The sequence below is a fragment of the Triturus cristatus genome, chromosome 10 (assembly GCF_964204655.1).
Source record: "Triturus cristatus chromosome 10, aTriCri1.1, whole genome shotgun sequence".
Taxonomy (NCBI): domain Eukaryota; kingdom Metazoa; phylum Chordata; class Amphibia; order Caudata; family Salamandridae; genus Triturus; species Triturus cristatus.
The window spans coordinates 288,619,111-288,638,917 of NC_140593.1; the positions used below are offsets into that span (position 1 = coordinate 288,619,111).

General features: G+C 42.4%; 1 protein-coding gene across 2 annotated transcripts in view; it reads right to left on the bottom strand.

Moving 5' to 3' along the window:
- LOC146789339 (metalloreductase STEAP4-like) overlaps positions 1-19,807 on the bottom strand; it is an 81,903-nt gene that overhangs the window by 16,507 nt on the left and 45,589 nt on the right. For both annotated transcript variants that reach the window (XM_085631184.1, XM_085631185.1), the window contains exons 2-3: positions 17,330-17,787; positions 1,917-2,444 (exon numbers count right to left, since the gene is read on the bottom strand). In XM_085631184.1, coding sequence (XP_085487310.1) covers positions 1,917-2,444; positions 17,330-17,785 — 984 coding nt within the window. In that variant the 5' untranslated portion in view covers positions 17,786-17,787. The remainder of the gene's footprint in view (positions 1-1,916; positions 2,445-17,329; positions 17,788-19,807) is intronic.

Here is a 19,807-nt window from a genome sequence, read left to right on the forward strand (position 1 = left end):
TAAAAGAATTGTAAAAACGTTTGAGTTAGACATTCGAAACCCCCATTTGAGACCTCATTTTCAAAGGGCATACATATACATCATAAAAAGATTTTATTAAAAAGTTAGAATTAGTTAGTATTCCAAAGCTGAAAAATCATAAAAATGTTGCTCAGTTTTTGATCGTACTTGGTCTAGTGTGTGTGTAAGCAATATCTATTAGAATCAAAACAATACTTTAAAACAATATGTGACAGACTAAGAAGGAATGTAAGGTAGTGCAGCAACTAAAATTGCTCTATTGCGTTGTGTGAAATGGAGAGAGCAGACCAGCACCTTGAGGCAGATTTACAAGCCCTTGCATCATTTTTGCGCCGCTGTTGCAACACTTTTTGTGACGCAGTAGCAGTGTAAAAATGCGGACCATTTCCAACGTGACGCATCTAGGGAGATGCATCACGTTGTAAAGCCCTGCGTCACATTATACCTGTGTCAGGTATAATGTATGCAGGGTGGGCGTTCCAATGCAAAAAGGCCATTGACGCAGTGAAATTTACTAGATTTCACTGCGCCACTTCTAGGACGCCACTGTGTCAAATTCTTACCCCTGCTTGAAGCAGGCGTAAGGAGTGACGCAGCACAATGAGGATAGGCCTCCCCCTGCATGGCTGGAGTTGCGTCGTGCTTGCGACACGACTCCAGCAATGCGTGACTTTTGCTTCAACAGATGCGTCAAAATTTCTGACGCATCTGTCAATCCTTGCGCCATGGTGCGCCTTATTGTAAATACAGCGCATCCATAGTGGTGCAAGGGTTTCTAATGGTGGCGCAGGAAAAGTGACGCGTCTTTACAGATGCGTCACTTTCTTGTAAATCTGCCCTCATATCTGCTAAAATGTAGAGCTGTTCTCCCTCCCGTGCTGGCGCACAATGGCAGCCATGCACAAAGGTGCTCTTGAAAAACATAGGTGTTATACTTGAAGATACAAAAACTATGATTTCAGCCTTTTCTCATTTTGAATGAATGTTGAACAACGCAGCACACACACAAAGTAGAAAAAACGAAGAAAAAAAGCATTTCTCCTTGTCATACCTGCCTCGAGGAGGCGTTGGAATTTGGTGAAAATCAATTTCTACGATTCATTGAAGATAGGGATTTGCATCAAAACCCATGAGTACCACTCATGGAACGCAAGGCAGCGCATTGCGCAACTTTGCGTTACTTTTGGATACTATCTAACTCAAATCCAGAATTGTGATGGAAAGTACATCCCATATTAGCACTTATGGCAGTTTTGCATTATAAAAGTAATGCAAGCCTGATGCAAAGCATGAGTCTATCTAGGCCAACTTCTTAATGGCTTTAAAAAATGTTGAGAGTAATAAACAAATGCTTTTAGATAGCATTTGAAACTATTCACAAACAGTATCAACATTTTGAAAAGAAAACATCTGAATAACGTATTTAAATCTGAAAAATTCGATTTTTGTGTGAAAAGCATGCATAATATTCACAGCACTCCCTCAAACAACTGTGTTTTCATTAATTTACTTTCCAATTGTAATCTTTTGACCCATGAAAAGCTTGGTATCCAGTTAGAGTTTAATATTCTGCTTTGCAAACTAACCTATTGATTAAAACTTTAACATCGCCCATAGTATAAAAGTGCCAAATTTGCATTTTTGAGTCATGCCACTGATATTTTATCCATCCACTAGGGGTGACGCAAAGAATGAAAATCCATGGTTCCTTAAAATAACAATGTAAAACATGGATCTAAGTAATTAGGGTGTTGAGTGCATGACTTTAAATATTGTTTGATAAATGTCCCAACACTTTTACTTTTGCAATGCCATCATCGCTAATTAGACAAACAGTAACCCTCTAAATTTGCATTCTTTCCAAAATACTCCATGTGTTACCATCTTCATCTTACCTGTGAAATGGCCCAATTGTTCATCCACCATCTTACGTAATATCGGATGGGTATCACAAGCGTGTAAATAACATGCAGAAAGGCATACCCTAAGGCGACAAGTCCAAGCTGCTTTCTGCACAGCATCCATTTATCTAGCCAATCGGGGAAGCGACTGTATTTTGTTCCTCTGTACAGCTGGATCATTGCAGCGATGATGCCAGCAAGGTAAACTAAGGCAAGAAGGATGAGGGAGACGATTGGGAAGACTCTGTTCGGAATTGCAATCATGATGGCATATGTGTAATCCTCTCCTTTGGTGACGTAGCTGTGGATCACCTCGGTAACCAGACAGTACAAGAAAATGACTACAGCGAGCGCAGTAGATATGCGCATGGGCATTTTCCACATGGGAAATAGTTGTAGTGGGTAATTTTCCACATCCTTTGCTGCTACGAGAGAACCTTGGTCAAGTGGGGTGAGTCCAAGAGTCCGGACAATCTCCATGACCGTTTGCTTCGATTTGCTGTCATGGCCGCACACGAACACCTGCAGGCAGAAACACGTTTACAATTTACAATTTTCAGATTGAGATAAAAGATAAAGACAATTTGCATCATTTTTAGGCAGCATGTCATCATTAAACCTACTCATTTGAAAATGCGCGGTTTCATAAGGCTCCTGTACAGCACTTACCATTTTTTCTCGAGAAAGCATAATTTTGCGATAACATTTATGTTTTGGAACTAAGATGTTCACACTTATTTTTTAATGATTAACTTTAATATTTAGCTCCAACAAATGCCTTTCAATCTCCAATGAATTTCATATTAGTTAACACCCGGTCCAAAAGCACTTACAAGTTTTTTTTTTTATTTTAAAAGTTTTATTAAAGATTTTGGTGCAAAACAGCGGTTGCATTCATACATGAATTAAATACATTACGAACAGTACAGTTGCAAGGCAATTTACACACGGGTTATATAAAAAACAGTAAACGTTGATCAGAGAGCACACTAATGTATCAATATCTATGTTGCTCAACCACGTGGTGGGAAAATAAAAGAGAATAGAAAAGAAAAGAAAGAAGAAAGGAGAGGCAGATAGAAGAAGAAGAAAAACAAAGAACTAGAGAAGCGAAAGAGTGGAAGGAAGGCTGCTAAAGTTAACATGCGGGTAATGTAAAGGACCTGTTGAGCCTAAATAGGCTGTGTCCGCAAGACTATGTTAGAAAGCACCAAAATCTTGGTTGCACATCAGCATAGTGGGATGTTGGTAGTGATGGCGTATAGAGAGTATTTCGTAGTGACTCAGGAAGGATTGATCAACTTAAGGTGTCAGACTCGGCTGTTCGATAGAGTTTTATTATCCGAGATCCAGGGATGCTGGGTAGGCAGTATGGAGTGTGCGCTCCTAAAGTATCTCATCCACTCCCAACATCTATTTTTGGAGGCATTCCCCACTGATTTCCAAGACAGGTTGATTTTGTGGGCCAAGGTAAACATTTAGACCTTAATTATGGGGATTTGGTGTGGGACAGGAATGCATGCATGTATGCAATAATGCGCCTTCCTTTCACCCAGCCCTGGAGCTGTTTTGTCAGCCTAGCGTCAAAGTGCAAGGTTGCCCGTGTTGGTGGCAGGATTGTTTTTGTGTGTGTTGTTAGCACGATTGTTTTTCTGCAGGAAGGGGCACAAAAACAATCCTAAAAGGCGTTTTCCTCTTTCTATGTGTTCTGCACACAAAGAAAGAGGAAAAAGCGAGGAGAAATAAAGATATTTATCCTCGTTGCGCCTCTCCTTGGGAGGCGTAAGGATGTGGTGCTTCCCCTGGTTTACATGATCTTGTAAATCTGGCAGAGCACAAAATCCATGGGTGTTGTGTGGGAAAACTCACTGCAATGTCCATGGTATGCCTCGGGAGCACAGAGTAAGGCAACCCAGCATTTTTCACTGCCAAGCCTTACTCCACATCTAGGAGGCCATTCAAAGCCAGGCATAGTGGTTTTACGTGATCTCATAGATATGATTTTGTAATCTGCACCACCAGAGAGACACAAAAAGTGAGGCTCCAGTGGCGTAAGGGACTAAATCTATTAAGAGTAAGACATCCTGTTGTAGTTCAGTCATATATGAGGGACTGAAAGTTCCACAAACAGAAAACGAAACGTTCCTAGGGAGATCAATATAAATGATGCTAATGTTGAGGATTTTAGTCTAGAAAGTGTGGAGCAAAGGACATGCATACATCATGTGATCAAGGTCCGCATTTTGGCATTTACAACTTCAGCAGGTGTCTTTGTCCACGAAACTCAGTGCAGCCAAGTGGTGTGGGGTCCAAAAGGCTCTGTGAAGCAGGTATAGTTTGGTCTGGGCAAAATTTGGTGTGATTTTTTTAGTGAGTAGAGAAGCCCACAATTTTGTCCAGTCATTGTCTGATGGGTTAGATAGTCCGTCTTGGGACCAGTCAGTGCGCCACCTCTGTTAAGTAGTGGAACATAACGAAGTGCAAATAGGTTTGAGTTTTCGATATATCTTAGAGACCACGTGTCCACCTCTTGGAAATAACAATATAGGGTTGAAAGCTAGGCATCTCTAAAAAAGAAGGCTTTGTATTTGGAGATGGCTAATTTGAGTTTAAGGAAGTTATAAAGGTCAGAGTAATAAGAGATGTTGTATTTCTGCTCAATGGTGTAGATAAATAAGGGATTTTGTTTGGAGCCAAGATCACCCACCGTAGAAATTCCCTTTGACCCCCATGATTTTCCTATTGAGATATCAGATCAGCTTTAATGTCTTTATTGAACCAGATTGAGGTCTGTAAGAAGTTTATATGTTTTTCCACTAAGATACAAAGGTCGAGATGTATCAAAACATTTCTCGTGTGTTTCAGAATCATGGTGTCGAAAATGGAAATGGTTAGGAGACACATCAATGAGAGATCTTCTGTAAGAGATTGTTCGTGGGAGAGCAATGGGTGGATGAAGTCAGAGGTATTATCAAGCCATTTTGCCTCTTGGGCAACCAGAAAGGTGAGCTGGTATTTACTGAGGTCTGCAAAAATAAGCACCACCTAAATATTTGGGTAGGCAAAGTTTTTTTAGGGCGATATGAGATTTTGTAGAATTCCATATTAGTTTGTTTACGAAGGTAATGTTTGTTGTGAAAGAAATCATCTGAGCAGAAGATGAGGGCATGTTTAGTAAGTAGTTAATAATCTGAGTGATAGCCATTGTAATGGATCCGAGTTTGTCTCATCATATCAGGAATTTTGGTGTCCAACCTTCCAGAAATTTCTGAACGTTTTAGAGGACCAAGGACTCATTGTGTTGTATACATTCCATGCTGTCATCATTGCATTTGAGACCTAAATACTTAATAAATTTGGGTTGCCTCTTTGGTGCAGATAATATTAAGTGGATGAACCTTGAATGTATCCCTATTGAGGGCGTAGCCGGAAACTGAGGAATAATTTTCTATCTTGGCCATAATTTCTGGAATAGCAATGTCTGAGTGTTCTGTTATTATTAGTAAGTCATCCACATAGGCTACTGTTTGAAAAGATTTGCCATTAATATTTAGACCTATTAAAGTAATACGTTTGTTAAAGGTTAACAAGAGTTGTTCAATGACTAAAAAGAAGAGGGTAGGGCTAGAGGGAAGACCTGTCTGGTGCCTTGTTTGAGTGGAAAAAAGTCAGATAATACACCATTAGACCTGATTGTAGTGCTGCAATTTGGGTACAGAGCCATTACCATGTTTATGAATGATTCATCTAGATTAAAGCAGGACAATATGGCTTTTAAGAAGGGCCATGCAACCTTGTTGAATGCTTTTTTCAGCACTGAGTGCTGTGGCTCCTATGGATGGATTTTTAGTTTTGGCAATTTGTAATGCGTGGCCTACTAAACTAATATTGTCATTGGAGAGTCTGCCTTTGAGGAAGCCAGCTTGATAGGGGCCAATCAGAGATGGCAAAGTGGTTCAATACGTTAAGCCAGTATTTTATTGTATATATTTGTCGATGAGCGATATTGGTGTTTAGTTTTTGGGATAAGTGAGATCTTTGCCTTCCTTGGGAATTAGAGCTATAATGTATGTGTATGTGTTTTTTGTAAAGCGCACTGCTGCCGAGGCGTCGTGCTGCTGTAGACCGCTGGGGAACCCGTCCTTGCTATCCCTGTGAGATGGTCCCTCCTGGGTATCTCCAAGGTGAAACCAGGCATCCCCGGCGAATGTGGGGGGCTGTTGTGGAGATGAGGCAAGCTAATGCCCAGAGTTGCCGAGTGTGATCCCTGGTTAGAGTGGACACCGAGGCGAGAATTATCGAGTCCGCTGGCCCTGGTCCACGACCCTGCCGCGTCGGGAATTGAACCCTGGTCCCGGGCCGTCCTCTGCTTCTGGGTCTGCCGCCTCTAACCAGTGAGCCACACTACTCCACTAATAGCTTCTGCAATGGTCAACCCTATGCAAGTAGTCTTGGCATAGTCTTGAAAGAGGTCCTATAGAAGTAGTCGCAGCTCTTCCCTGAATAATTTGTGGGAGTGGGCTATAAGGCCATCTGGTTAGGGGCCTTTCTGACTTTAAGGGATTTAATAGTAGATTGAATTTCCAAATCTGTAATAGCCTGATTTAGTTGAAACTGGTGTTGGGCATCTAGTTTAGGAAGGTTAAGATTGTTGAGTTATGTCAAGCTATCTTTGGAGTTACAAATTAAATTGTATTTTCATCATATGGTGTTTGATAGAATTCTAGGAAGACACAGAAGATTTTATGAGGGTCTAAGTGTAACTGTCCCTCCTTGTCCCTGATGGGGGTAATTTGTGAACAATTTTGTCTATGTTTTAAGTAATGGGATAACACTTTACCAGTAGTACTGCCAGCACATGATTTTATTGAGTGAAATTTGGTTACCCAGTGGACTGCCCTGCTGCTCAGGAGTTTGTTAAATTCATATTTTTTCCAGTTTAGGGTGTCTAATAGAGGAATGCCTTTCTCGGAGTAATGCCTGAATTCTAACTGTTTATTTTCAGTTTCCAAATGTTTCATCTTTGTGTTTGCAGATTTACTAATTTGGGAGCTGATTCTGATTATAACCCCCCTAATAGTAGCCTTGAAGGTGTCCTAGAGCACCTGGGGATATCAGTCTTCAGGATGATTGTCCTGAAAGACGTTTTCAAGAGCATTGCAGATCTTCTCTAAATGAGGTTAGTCTTGTAATGTTTCAGGATCAAGTCTCCAGAATTTATCATTTGGGGTGGTTGTGGCCCAGTCTAGTGAAGCCAAAATAGCTGAATGATCTGAAATCTGTCTAGGTTTAATGGAAGAATCAATGATCATCCTAGCCAAGTTCTTACATAATAATATGTGGTCAATTCTGGAAAATGATTGGTGGGGGTGAGAGAAGAAAGCATAATCTCTGCTGTACGGGTGCTGAATACGCCAGTTGTCTACAAGAGAGTAGCTGGAACATATCTTGTGTAAAATTTTATGGGATGAGGTTATCCTGAATTTGGCTCTTGAGCTATGATCTATAGTGGGGTCAAAGGTAAGGTTGATGTCAACTCCCACTATCAGTGTGGAATCATTGGGGAGTTCAGCAATAAGTTTGTCAATGTGTTTCCAGAAATTTATGTTGTTAGTTTTGGGCGCATATAAGTTCAGCAAATAAAATTCTTCACCTGCTTTCAATAGTTTTTTGACTATCCACCTCCAGTTTTGATCTGAGAGCATGTCTAATACACAAATATTTGCTTGTTTGGTGATGACAGTAAGCACCCCATTCTTCTTCCTGTTTACAGGTGAACCTATGACCTCCAAGATCCATGGGGCAATAAAGGAGGAGATGTCTGTGAGAGATATTTTAGATTATTTTAGGAGCAGTAGATCACATTTGAATGTGTATGTTTATTGTATAACTTTCCTCCTCTTAACTGGATGGTTCAATCCTTTTGTGTTAAGTGAAAGACGTTGTAGGGAATCAGTCTTCAGCATAAATGATATGGTGAAACGACGGAGCTGCACGTTTAACCAAGGTCATCCCAATGTATCATGTGAGGGGATACTTCATGGCAAGAGTGTCTTTCATCAAAAGCCTGCAGACATGGATGGTGTGGATGATGTGACTTAGAACCGTGCTGAACATGATGTTATGACCAGAAGAAAGGAGAGAAGAGAGATACAGAAAAAAATAAATACAACAATAAATTAGAGCCCACCAACTCCATAACCCATCCCCACCCACCTTAAATCACCAACCCCGCCCAACCCGAAAAAGGAATAGCATGGGACCCAAAGGATGAGAGCAAACATCTTCTGGGTGCCACAAAACAGAATCATAAATGTGGAATGAGCTTTATTGCATATGTATTGTTACTGATGTGTATCACAGCGTAGGTTGAATTAGAGCAATAACAGTGAGTAAACAACTCCAACATACTGAGCATATTGTGGTTGTAAACAAGTTTCAGAGCAGGTAAGTGGACTTACTGGCCTAAGAATTGGCAAAGTCAAACAATTTACAGCTAAAGTGAATTGAAACAATACAGAAAGGTCAGCGTGAGCATCCTTCACATAGGAAATCTCCTTGTAGCAGAAGAGGTGGATACCAGTAGAACATTGATGTTAAAAATTAATAACAATGTCAAATATCTTAGTACTGTGGCACAGGAAGCAGAAGGAGGGAACAGGTAAGTAGCAGTGGGAGGGATAGACGTCAAAAAGGCAAATTAGTGAGGCATTGCAGTGCCTTTGGGAGAATTGAGTGAAATTACCTCTGCTTCACTTGGATGCTGTCAAGTAAGAAACAGGCTGCAATCGCAGCTGGTAGTGCAACTTTATTTGAATGACAAATAGATGTAATATTCGGCTTAGTAATAAAGAAATGTGATAACAACCACAGTCATGAGCTGTGAGGATGCTATACAAACCTTAACAAGATGGCTACGCTTGTGACAAAGAGATATATGAGCAAAAGAACATTATCAGGTAGTGTGTGCAGGCAAGCTCAAATTGTGTTCTGTACAAAACATACAGATCATCAAAGGGTGTACGTAACTGTCTATCAAAAAAGAAAGGAGGTTGATGCCCCATAGGAAGTGGCAATACATTGCATTGAAAGAGGATGTATCCATCTCTGCCTTTTGAATGTTATCTAAAAAAGAAAAAAAAAGCCAGGTCTTGGTGATCATGGAACAGGTGCGGTGAACATATGTAGGTGATGTGAAATCTGGCGGGCCCTGAAAAGGAAAAGAGGATGTTCGGGTTCTGTAACTTAGATCTTAGAGAGAGAGAGAGAGAGAGTCTTTGGAATAGTACTACAAGATGGTGATCCAGTGATTTGGTGACCTTCCCACTTAATACCTCTGTTCTCACGTATGACGCTCAGGATTAGTTCCAGATGTTGGTAATGCAGGAGTTTCTGGGTTATTGGTCTAGGCAGTCCCACTGAGGAAGCATGATAATTTTGTTGTGTAGTGATACAATGCGCTCTCTCAAGTTCAAAGCGTTTGTCGAAAGAAATATTAGTGTTGCAAGGAAGTCAGTCCTCTGGAAAGTCAATGCATGAGCTATATTTTCCTTTGCTGTTTTCAGGAAAGCCAAAAAATCCTATGTAGCCCCTCCTATTTCAATTCTCGAGTTGAGCGATAGAGCGTTGCATCAGTGTTGACATTTTATGTGATGAGCTGAGGTCTTTCTTTGTGGAGATTGTCTTCAAAGTCGCTGATGTGCTGCTCGGCTACAGATAGCTTGTCAGGTATTTGTTTGATATCCGATTTCATGCCCCCCATATCTTGGTGCATAATGTCCATTCTGACTTTTGTTGTCTGGGCATGTTGTAAGACATCGGAAAAGCTTTTCAAAAAGGGTGTTTATTGTTTCCTTAAATTGAGTTATTTTAATTATAGATTCCAGAGGCTCTGCTTTGTCCTTTTCGTACCTGTTTTTGATTCTTTCTCAGCCATCTTGACGGTTTAGCTGTTTGGAACAAACTGATTTGAAGTAAGCTGAAGTGGGGGGCAACCACACTCAGTTGGTAGGTGCAAAAAAGTGCCCCTTTTGAAGTAGTCGCCCTCTCTTTGTGTATGGTAGTTGATGCAATGTTGACAGAAGTGCCCTGGGTTCCTGCTACCTATGTCTCCAGTGCCAGATCTCTTTCCCAAAAACTGGGGACTTGTTTCCCCAATTGGCAGTACCTTTGGCACCTGTGTAAGGCCCTAGCGAGTGGTACCCCTGGTGCCTAGGGCATGGATGCTAAGGAGGCTCACTAAAGGCTGTAGCATATATTGTGCCATCCTAAGGGACCCCTCACCACACTCATGCAAACTGCCATTGCTGGCTCCGTGACATAGTACAGACAAAAGTGAAGACACAGCAAAGAACACCTCCTGTGTGCAATGCCTGCTGACACTGCATGCAATATTTGTAAGTCACACCTACAGCAGGCCTTACATCCCTAAGGCAGGGTGCATTATATTACATGTGAGGATTTACCTGCATGAGCAGATATGCCCCTGTGATGTCCAAATCGATTCTTGGACATTACCAGTGAACAGGGAAACCATCTTGAGCACTTGTACTGGACACTGGTGATTATGTGTTCCTCAGCTACATGAGGGCTTCACTGACACCAAAGATGTTTGGTATCAAACATCTTGTATTAATAAACCCACACTGATTCCATTGATGGATTTATTAAAACATGCAACCAGACGGCACCTTAGAGGTACCCCCTGAATCCTATTAGTCCATTAGTGTGCTGACTGACTGGTCCAGTTCAGCCTGCCACAACAGATGAGTTTCTGACCCCCTAGCAGGTCAGAAAACCCGCTTTCAGAGGTCAGGAACAATGTCTGCTCTGGCAGGAGGTGTTAACACATCCTCCAAACAGGATGGCTAGCAATCAGCATATCAAGGATGTAGGCTTCAAAGCCATGCTGCCTTTGATATGCGAACCGTGCATCCCCCAGACCTGGAAGATGCCACTCCCTCCCCTGAGACCCATTTGTTATGAGAACAGGTGGGAAATTAGTTGACGTGGAGCACAGCCAGGACAGTTACACCCCTAAGATGAGCTGCCTGATGTTTCCCATTCTAGGAAAATTCTGCTCTCTTGGTTATGGAACAATTTATCAAACTGGGACTGGGTTGTTCCTACTTCCCACAGGAAGTGGTCATGTAGGGGTCATAGTACCCCAAGGGTAGGTATCCCATTGGCTACTAATCTACACTCCCCCAACACCCCTAAATTTAGTATTTTGGTGACAAACCCTGCCCGCCACACAGAGACTCAACAATTGAAAAGACCCAACTCATCCTACAGCTCTGCATCCCCCACAATCCCCGGAGGGTTGCCAGCAATTCAACCCACAGCCAGTATCTCCCTTGGAGTAAAGGAGCTTCTCCCCCGCAGCCACTGACCGCGATGTCCGGTTTAAAGAAGCGCTGTCCACTGGGTCCACCAAGCAGTAGCTTCCCAGGAGAGGGTCAGTGCATTCAAGTAAGTCAGATCCATCTCCTGCCAGGACTGAAGACGCTAGGACTTCCACGAGCCCTTCTGCACCAATACCGGGGGACCAGACCCTTGCAGCATCCAATGCTTGTTGAAAGTTCAGCCGGAAACAGCAGAAATCCAAAAACATCATCAATGATCAGCTTCCGAGGGACATCAGAATCGCAGAGTGGCCCAGCTGTCTTCTTTTAGCCCCCTTTGCTGGTCCGGACTGACACCAGTGAGTGCCTTGATGCATGATAGTCAGCCGACCACAAATACTCTGCATCCAAGCCGTCCCACCCTGTCCTAAAGAAACCGACTGACCTCCATGCTCCTAGGACCCTCAATACCTGAGCCCTTGTTTGGAGCTCCCGGACTTGTCCCCAAGTCCCCCCTTGCAGCCTATTTCCAGGTGGCCACCCTTCCCTTCTACCACATACCGTGCAAGGCTACCAGCCTATCCAGCACCTCTGCACCTAGACCCACCAGGGTAGATACAATCGATCTGCTGGTGGAACTTTGGTCCCTGTAGCTCTACTAACTCACAACAGAAAGGGGTCCCACGAAAATGCATCGCAAGTATATGTATGTAGCAAATATCCTTTCCCCCCATAGGAAAGAATTATGCGCAAAAACGCACTGTTGTTTAACTGGGCTAAAACTGTATAAAGTCTATTAAAAAAAGTACTTACCTGATAATGAAGTTCTCAGGTTCAAAACATATAGAAAGACACCTGTTATTTCTCCAAATTGGTGTTGATCTCCTTTTTGATTGTGTGCATCATTTATTGACTCTGTGTGGTCTAAAGGCGTGAGCTGCCGACTTCAAAGCTAGTGGGAGCCAGGTTCCAGTCTCGGCGTTGGCGTCAACATCCTGTGATTCTTGACAAATCACTTAATCTCCTGTGCCTACAATGCAGCGCCTTGGTACCTTCATGGGTGATTTCCTGCACTTTACAAATCCTGGATTCATATATTTATTTATTAGTGCTGCTCGACCATACTACCCTAGATAGAGCCCCTTAGGATTTCTAGAGCAAGCCCCTGTCCACTCATAAGGGATACCTGGACTCTTTGCACAGCATATCTCTTTTTGGTATACTATATAAAGAGCCAGCTTCCTACAGCGCTCAGTGAGATGAGCCTTTAATTTAATATATGATGTATGTACACCCCCTCTTTTGCCGACTGGAGTTGGGGACACTTTTCACAGAAGCTGAAACGAACGCCTACTCAGGAGTGTGGTGTTTCGTAATGTGTAGACAATCCTTCTTAAAGATAGTGTTGAAGACCTCTCAAGTCTCTTTACTCTGCTCTAGTGGTGATGTCATGCCCTACATTTCAGTTATAGAGGGTCACATATGGTTAGGGTAGCTAGTTTGGGCACCAAAGTGGCAAGTGAAGCACTATTCTTAATTGTGGAGATGCAGTCTGCTCTCCTGGTGGAACGGAGTTGCGTCTAGTGTTGCAACACGGCTAGTTGGGGATCCGACATGAAAAGGCCAAGAAGAAGAGGAATCATGCAGGTAGGCCACAGCGTAAACTTTAGGGCTCTTAGCTCGGGAGGGAAACAGAATAGACAAAAGAAGCACAAGCACTTACTGCATTTTGTACGCAGGGAAGAACGGGATCAGCGGCTTGGTGTGGAAAGAGTCTCTGGTCAGTGTGCTCACCCCAAGACTCTAGTTGCAGCCTCACCGCGTTACGGGAGGGTGTGTGACCATGTTTTAGATTGCATACAGCCAATTTTCAAGGTTGCACAACTGTGGTAGAATCCGCAGGTGAACACAGATGTAATTGTGGCCACACTATTTGGTTTTGAGTACTTGTGAGGAGGCTATCGATCGGAGGCACTGTGAGGTCTTTGTCCCAGTTGTTGCAGTCTCGCTCACTCTTTAGTTGCCGCCTCATGGCATTGTGGAATAGGAAGCAGCCATGCTGTGGACCTCAATCAACCCGTTTTTTAGGCCATGCTACTTCAGCGGAGTCGTAAGCGGTAGCGGGTTATTTGAAATCGTGCCGCTTCTAAGATTGTGGAACTCCCACTTGAGCACAGGTGTAGTTTTGGGGTGATATGTATAATTACAGGGTTGCTGTCATCTTAATTGACTGTTGCCTGCTTGTGTGTATCACAGCTGAAATGTCTGTAATGGTAAAATCACTCACTTCAGATTGCTTGTAGAGAGGCTAGTGATTGGAGGATTGATATGGTATTAGTCCTATCTGGGCCGATCTCTTTGGTTCTTTAGTTACGGATTCGCCACATTACTGGTATAAAGGCGGCCATACCATAGGCTGAAGAGAGCCTGTTTCTTGGTAGCATTGTTCCCGTAGAGTGGAGGCATCAAGGAGCGATTTTGGATCCTGTGACTCCTTCCCTACCTGCTCCGGAGCACTTGTCTATATAGTTAGAGTGTGTTTAGTGCACTTAGCTCATTTCGGAGATGATGATGCGGGGCTGAGGAGATGGAGCTAGAGCTCAGGGAACCATTTTCCTTCACATCAGGCCATACCCCATGCACTTAAAATGTTTTTAAACAACAGTTTTCAATTGTAATTGAATGTGTAAGTTACTGTTTCAAGGTGTCGGTTCAATCCAGTTTTACTGTGTTAGATATTGTGGTTAGAATGCCAATAATCAATTCAAAGCAAGCACCCATGTTTTTAGGTCTCGCCTGACCCAGCGCATGCGCTGGTCTGGCGAGTCTTATTGAGAGGGCTCCAATCGCCTGACCCTGCGCATGCGCTGGTCTGGCGAGACTTATTGAGAGGGCTCCAAAAAGTGCTACGAGGCCAGCCTAGAGCTACAGGGCATGTGCGCCATTACTTTCACTTTCGCGGCCGCACGGCCGCTTTGATGTTTGATCGCGATCACTTTCCTTTCGCGGGCATAGCCAATAGGTCTCGCTTTTGGGACCTTATAAGTATTTAGTTATGCAACTGTTGCATGGCTAAACACTTATAAGGTCTCAAAGGCGAGGCCTATTGGCTATGCCAAGGCTTGTTTAAAGTTGCAGCCAAAGATGGGCAAAATTTTAATTTCCAAAATTTACAATGGAGGTGAGAAATACCTTGTTAGTGTCGGGGAGGTTCCCACAGCAATCATAAGTTGCTGGACAGTAATTGTATCAAAAGGGGTCCTTTATCTCTTGTGTTCTAATGCCACTGTACCAGGGATCATGAAGCTGGTGACCACGTATGCATTTTAGCCCTTGACTTTGAAGCTTGCAAGCCGTAGCAGTGCAAAACTGACTAAGGAAAGTGCCAAGGTTTAGACATTCATAACTCAGCAATGCATAACAATAACAATAAATCAATGTCTCGACAGTGTTTTATTTTTAAAAGTAAAAGTAGTTGCGTAGACACATAGCTCAATGCCAGTTCTAAATTTACAAATGTATACATGATTTCAGCAGGATTGAAAAACTGTAATCCCCAAAAGTAACCAGAGTGCAAATCACCTACACTAAAGATTTATCAGAGGGGAACAATTATTCCCCAAAACATTGTCTGTTCTGGTTATCTGAAAGGTACCGGGTGACAATGTGTGTGCCGGCAGGCTGTAACCCATAAAGCCGTCAATGTCCCCATATAGCTTATCCTAATGATATTTGTTTTTTCATATTCACAGTGGATGTGGCTAAAATTGGGTATTCCCATGAGAACCCCAAGCCCTACAGGGTCAAAATTGCTAGAGAACACACAAGTCATGAAAAAAATGTGAAGCACTCAAAAGTACATGTTCACGTGAATCATTGGCATATCCAGACACATAATTCTACGTTAGAAGTAAATGGTGTAAGTCAACCTGATCCTCTTGATTAATGAGTTTTTAATTTTAACAAGGTTTACACTCAGCTGTCCCAATAGCTGCATAAGTTAGCTAAATAAGTATTTTAACCCTTGCTCATAATTGACACATTTTCACTAGGGGAAGAATGTGGTAACCGAGCCTTTAATTGTTGTGTAGTGCACCTGCCTTTAAAAGGGTTGCTGAACTTCTGATCATGTCACGGTCTAGAAAACTAGGCCCACTGTGTTGCTCTCGTTTGGTGAAAATACACATACTTCCTTGCTGGCCTCTTGGTGAGGCATCCGATAGATGCCTGTAAACATGCAAAACCCCCAAATGTCTGCCACCAAGCAGTAATGGATTTTACTGCGCAAGCGGCAAGAAAACACAAACATCCAACCCAACACACTGTATACATTCAACAGAATGCAAATATGTGATACAGTTGGATATCACTGGGTTTACATCAGCACTTTCCTCCAGGGCAAGCCACACACGAACCTCCAACAGAGCACATTGTTCAGAACGCACTGTGTATATCTAGCATGGTCAAGATGTGCCATGGAGTCTACTATCACGGTACCCAGCAGTATTGAAACCAAGAAACGCAATCTAGGTCTCCATCTGAAGGGCAATGGCCAAGCCTATTGACTTAGATGAGGCCTATCCAATTGGCAAAGTCCTTACCCTTGCGCTTACCCACCAGAATCACAGATCGACTCATCACTGAAGAAGACATAGTAACCTAACCTTGAAAGCACCCAGGACAAAATACCAGTAGCACATTATCACGGGATGCTTGAAGATTTAGTCTGCCATTGTGACACCAGAAACGTGGATACGGCCATGCTTCAGAGAGGCCTACAAGGCCATTGCAATGACAGAATGCATGATACACAAATGTCAGTAATATAGTTTGATGTCACACATTCATGGCTGACAAAGGCTGCATTCAACAGTATGCCCGATGCTGCTGTCTGTTTTTACTAGCAAGAACTCAATAGGTCGAAGCATTATGAGACGGCTGGAAGACAGCATGTTAGCACTACATTATAAACCAGTCAAAGCCATAAATATCTACAGACATCAGAACTAGGATCTGATCAGACTCAATCAACAAGCGTTGTTGGCTAAAGTTCGCCTTCAAACAGGCAGATGCAAGGATTGCCTGGGATAGCCATTGGAAAGTTGTGAAGTAGATTTTCGAGAATTGTGTTCTGAATCAAACGCCTTTTATTGGGGGGGGGGGGTGAGGAGAGTCGATAGAGGGAGGTGTCTGGAGGAGGTGTGGGAAGAATTTAAGTGAATATGTAGTGGCTGTAGGGGAGGCAGCCTAGATGACTGTTAGCCCTTAAAATGTAAATGGTTTCTGGCATGGCAATTGCAGCAGGAAGGTCACTGGCGTAGCAGTGGTGCCCGGAGTAGGCGGTACAAGGCATGGACATAGGCATATGTCTGAAGACTACAGCCAGGTAACTATTAAAGATTCCCATTGCTCTCTGCACTTATGTAAGAAACTTAAAGGTGCCCTGCAGTATGAACCAGTTGTGCTGGGAGCAGCCTCACTGGCAGCAATCTTTGTGTCAGTGCCAGGACATGGGGCAAAGATAAGAGCTCGACAGGGAGGAGTTTCATATCATCATATGTGTGGCTTTTGATATGGGGACTATAAGCAGGAAGATGTATATGTCTTTGATAGTTATGTTCCAACAAGAGGGGTCGTTGTTGGACAGCAAACAAGACTAATACCCCAACAAGAATTTTGGTTTACTGTACTTGTAATGAGAAAGTGACCTGATGTCACATGAGACATGATGGAAGAAACAGTTAGGGGTCCAGCGTTTGTCTGAGGGACCACATTTAAGATAAAATAGTTCAAAGTCATACTGCTTTCAAATTGCAATATACATCATAAATAGCGTCTATAACACCAGGCATGTTCCAGCCAGATATGAGGTATATGTATGTCTATGTGAAGACTCCTTTGGTGGTGCTGCATGACTGAAAGACAATTGAACATTTCGGTACCTATTGTCCATATGCATTATGTGATGGAATGCAAACTGCTTTATCACTGCATGCTAGATCACGAATGCTAATAATTGCTCTTTTTGACCATAAATATACAATTTTCCACATGTATTCCTACCTGTCTACTTGCATCCAAAGTGCCCGATTGCAGCGCCCAGGCAGACACAGTGTTAAATGCTTTGACCACTTCAGCTACTGGAACCAACTCAGCAAGGTATTCTGCATTGGATTCTGGATATTGGTTTAATTTGAGGTTGTTGCTTACATCAACCAATATTTTGCCCTGGAGGACATCCGCCAACCCAATGAGAAAAGAGTAATGATCTCTTTGGACTGCAAGGAAGATAATTCCGGATCTCTGAGCAGCTTCATGATGACCGAGGACCTCTGCTCCTTTTGGGATCAGATTAGCGTTGTTTGGGCTCCTGCTTCCAAACACAACATTATAGCCACACTGCAGCATCTTACACCCAAGGGCTCTTCCAAAATCACCTGTTCCAAAAATGCACACTGTCTCATTCTCTTTTGAAGATCTTTGAACCAGCGGCATGTTATATGTTGAGTTTGTCTCCATGCCTGCAAAAAATAAAATAAAACAAAGTATATCATCAGAGTTCATGCATTAGGTTTAAACAACTCAACAAACCAGTATACAGCTATCCCATCTAAGACCCTCATTAGTAGTGGCCTGTGCAATGGCTGTTACCCACCCTTGGAGTTACAAAACTTCAAGAGTTCTGGTATCTCCAGGGTTAGTGAAATCTGGCCCAATATGAGTTATATCCTCAGACAAGTCTTACCAAGACAGTTCATTTAACAAAGACATTGTAAAATCAATGAGGCTGTTCCTTTAGGAGCAGGACCAAGACTGATTCACATACGACTAGTCTATCTCTACAGTGGCTAAATGGCTAGCTAGCGATGGGCTGGAATGTGGCAGTCACCTCTTAGATTAATTGAAGCACTCCTTCCATCATTTTGCTGTTTGTTGAAATATTATCACGTGTGAACAGCAAAAAAACTCAACACTTTTACTTCTTTCAGTAATACAGGTAGTACTATTTGATTGTCTCGTCATTCTGTTTGATTTATGCCTGTTTTGTGGGGCACACCTCAACTATCACCTACTCCTTTCCCTGGTAACATCCTTCAAGATTCGGAGCCCCTTTCTCTTTATTAACTATAATGACTTCCCTAGTGCCAACATTCACTTCTAATGCCACTTAGATGGCATACAAACATTCTCACAATTTCTTTGACTTACCACACCCCCTTACCACTCAACAACATTCTCAAAATAAGATGTGCCATTTGCTACCAGATAGCGTAATGTCCTCTTGTCTTTAATTGGACTGAAACTGAGTTGAAATAGGTTTTTCATGCCCCAACTCTACTCACTGCATTCATCTCTTCCTTCCGATGCCATAACCCCTGAAATGGAAACCTGGGCGTGGCATTTCAATTGAGGATGCAACTGGAAACCATTATCTTTGTCATAGGCAGCTAGATTCCTATTTTTTTCCTTTTGCTTCTACATGTGATTTTGCACTCAAAGGTGATTTTACTTGTGATTTTTCCTCTAATTTGAGCTTTAACACTCCTGCTGATGTTGCACCAAGGTTAATGTAATTTTGTCCCTCGCTATGTGTTGACACTTAAAAGTGTCTCTATAGTCCAACTGATGATGCCTCTAGGTTTATTTTGCACCTGTAAAGATGATGGAGGTAAATGTGATCTGTTTCCCACCACACTCCTGCTGAGGAGGTTTTGCGCCTTCATATGATTTTCCTCCCAAAAATATGGTCAATACAGGCAAAACACATAGAGCTTCATTTATGAGGAAGTTATGCAGTCTAGCCCTGTTTTGTAAGGTTGGTATGCAATTTGTATACATGGTATTACAGCCAATACCATATGTATTATGATATCATGTTGTAATATCATGCTATGCTTCCTATGTGTTATCTAGAATTACATGTCAATGTTATATCCTATATGCATTACACTGTTCAATCAATATTGCAGAATGTCCACTGCATCATCTTATGCACAGCCTACACCCCCTCCCCACGATGTATCCATCCTTTCCTACTGTGTATTTATTTTGTTTACAACTGCCTAACTTTCTGTAAAATCTTAATAAATTACTTTGAACTAAAAAAGAAATATATATATATATGGTTTTGCAGATATGTATAGACTGTATTCCTAAATCCTATCGCTAATGTAGATGTGCTTTTGCACGTAGAGTGCATTCTTGATGTTGCACCTTGGGGGATTTTGCACTTAAATGCAATTTTGTGCTATATGTATTTGTTTTTAAGAGTTTCCATACTCCTAATGATTTTGTAGAAATACCTTTTTGCACCACTAAGGGGTCGATTCCGATCCTGTATTTTTTTTTCCGTACGACTCGTATCCGTATTTTTTTCCGTACGAATCGTACAAGTCACATCCGACCCGTGAAGTACGATTCGTACGGGAAAAATACATACGGATCGGCCCGATATGTACGAATCGTATCGGGAAAAGTTGTACGAGACGGACCCGGACACTTTTCCGTACGAATCGTAAAAATAAAGTCCGAGCGTACAAG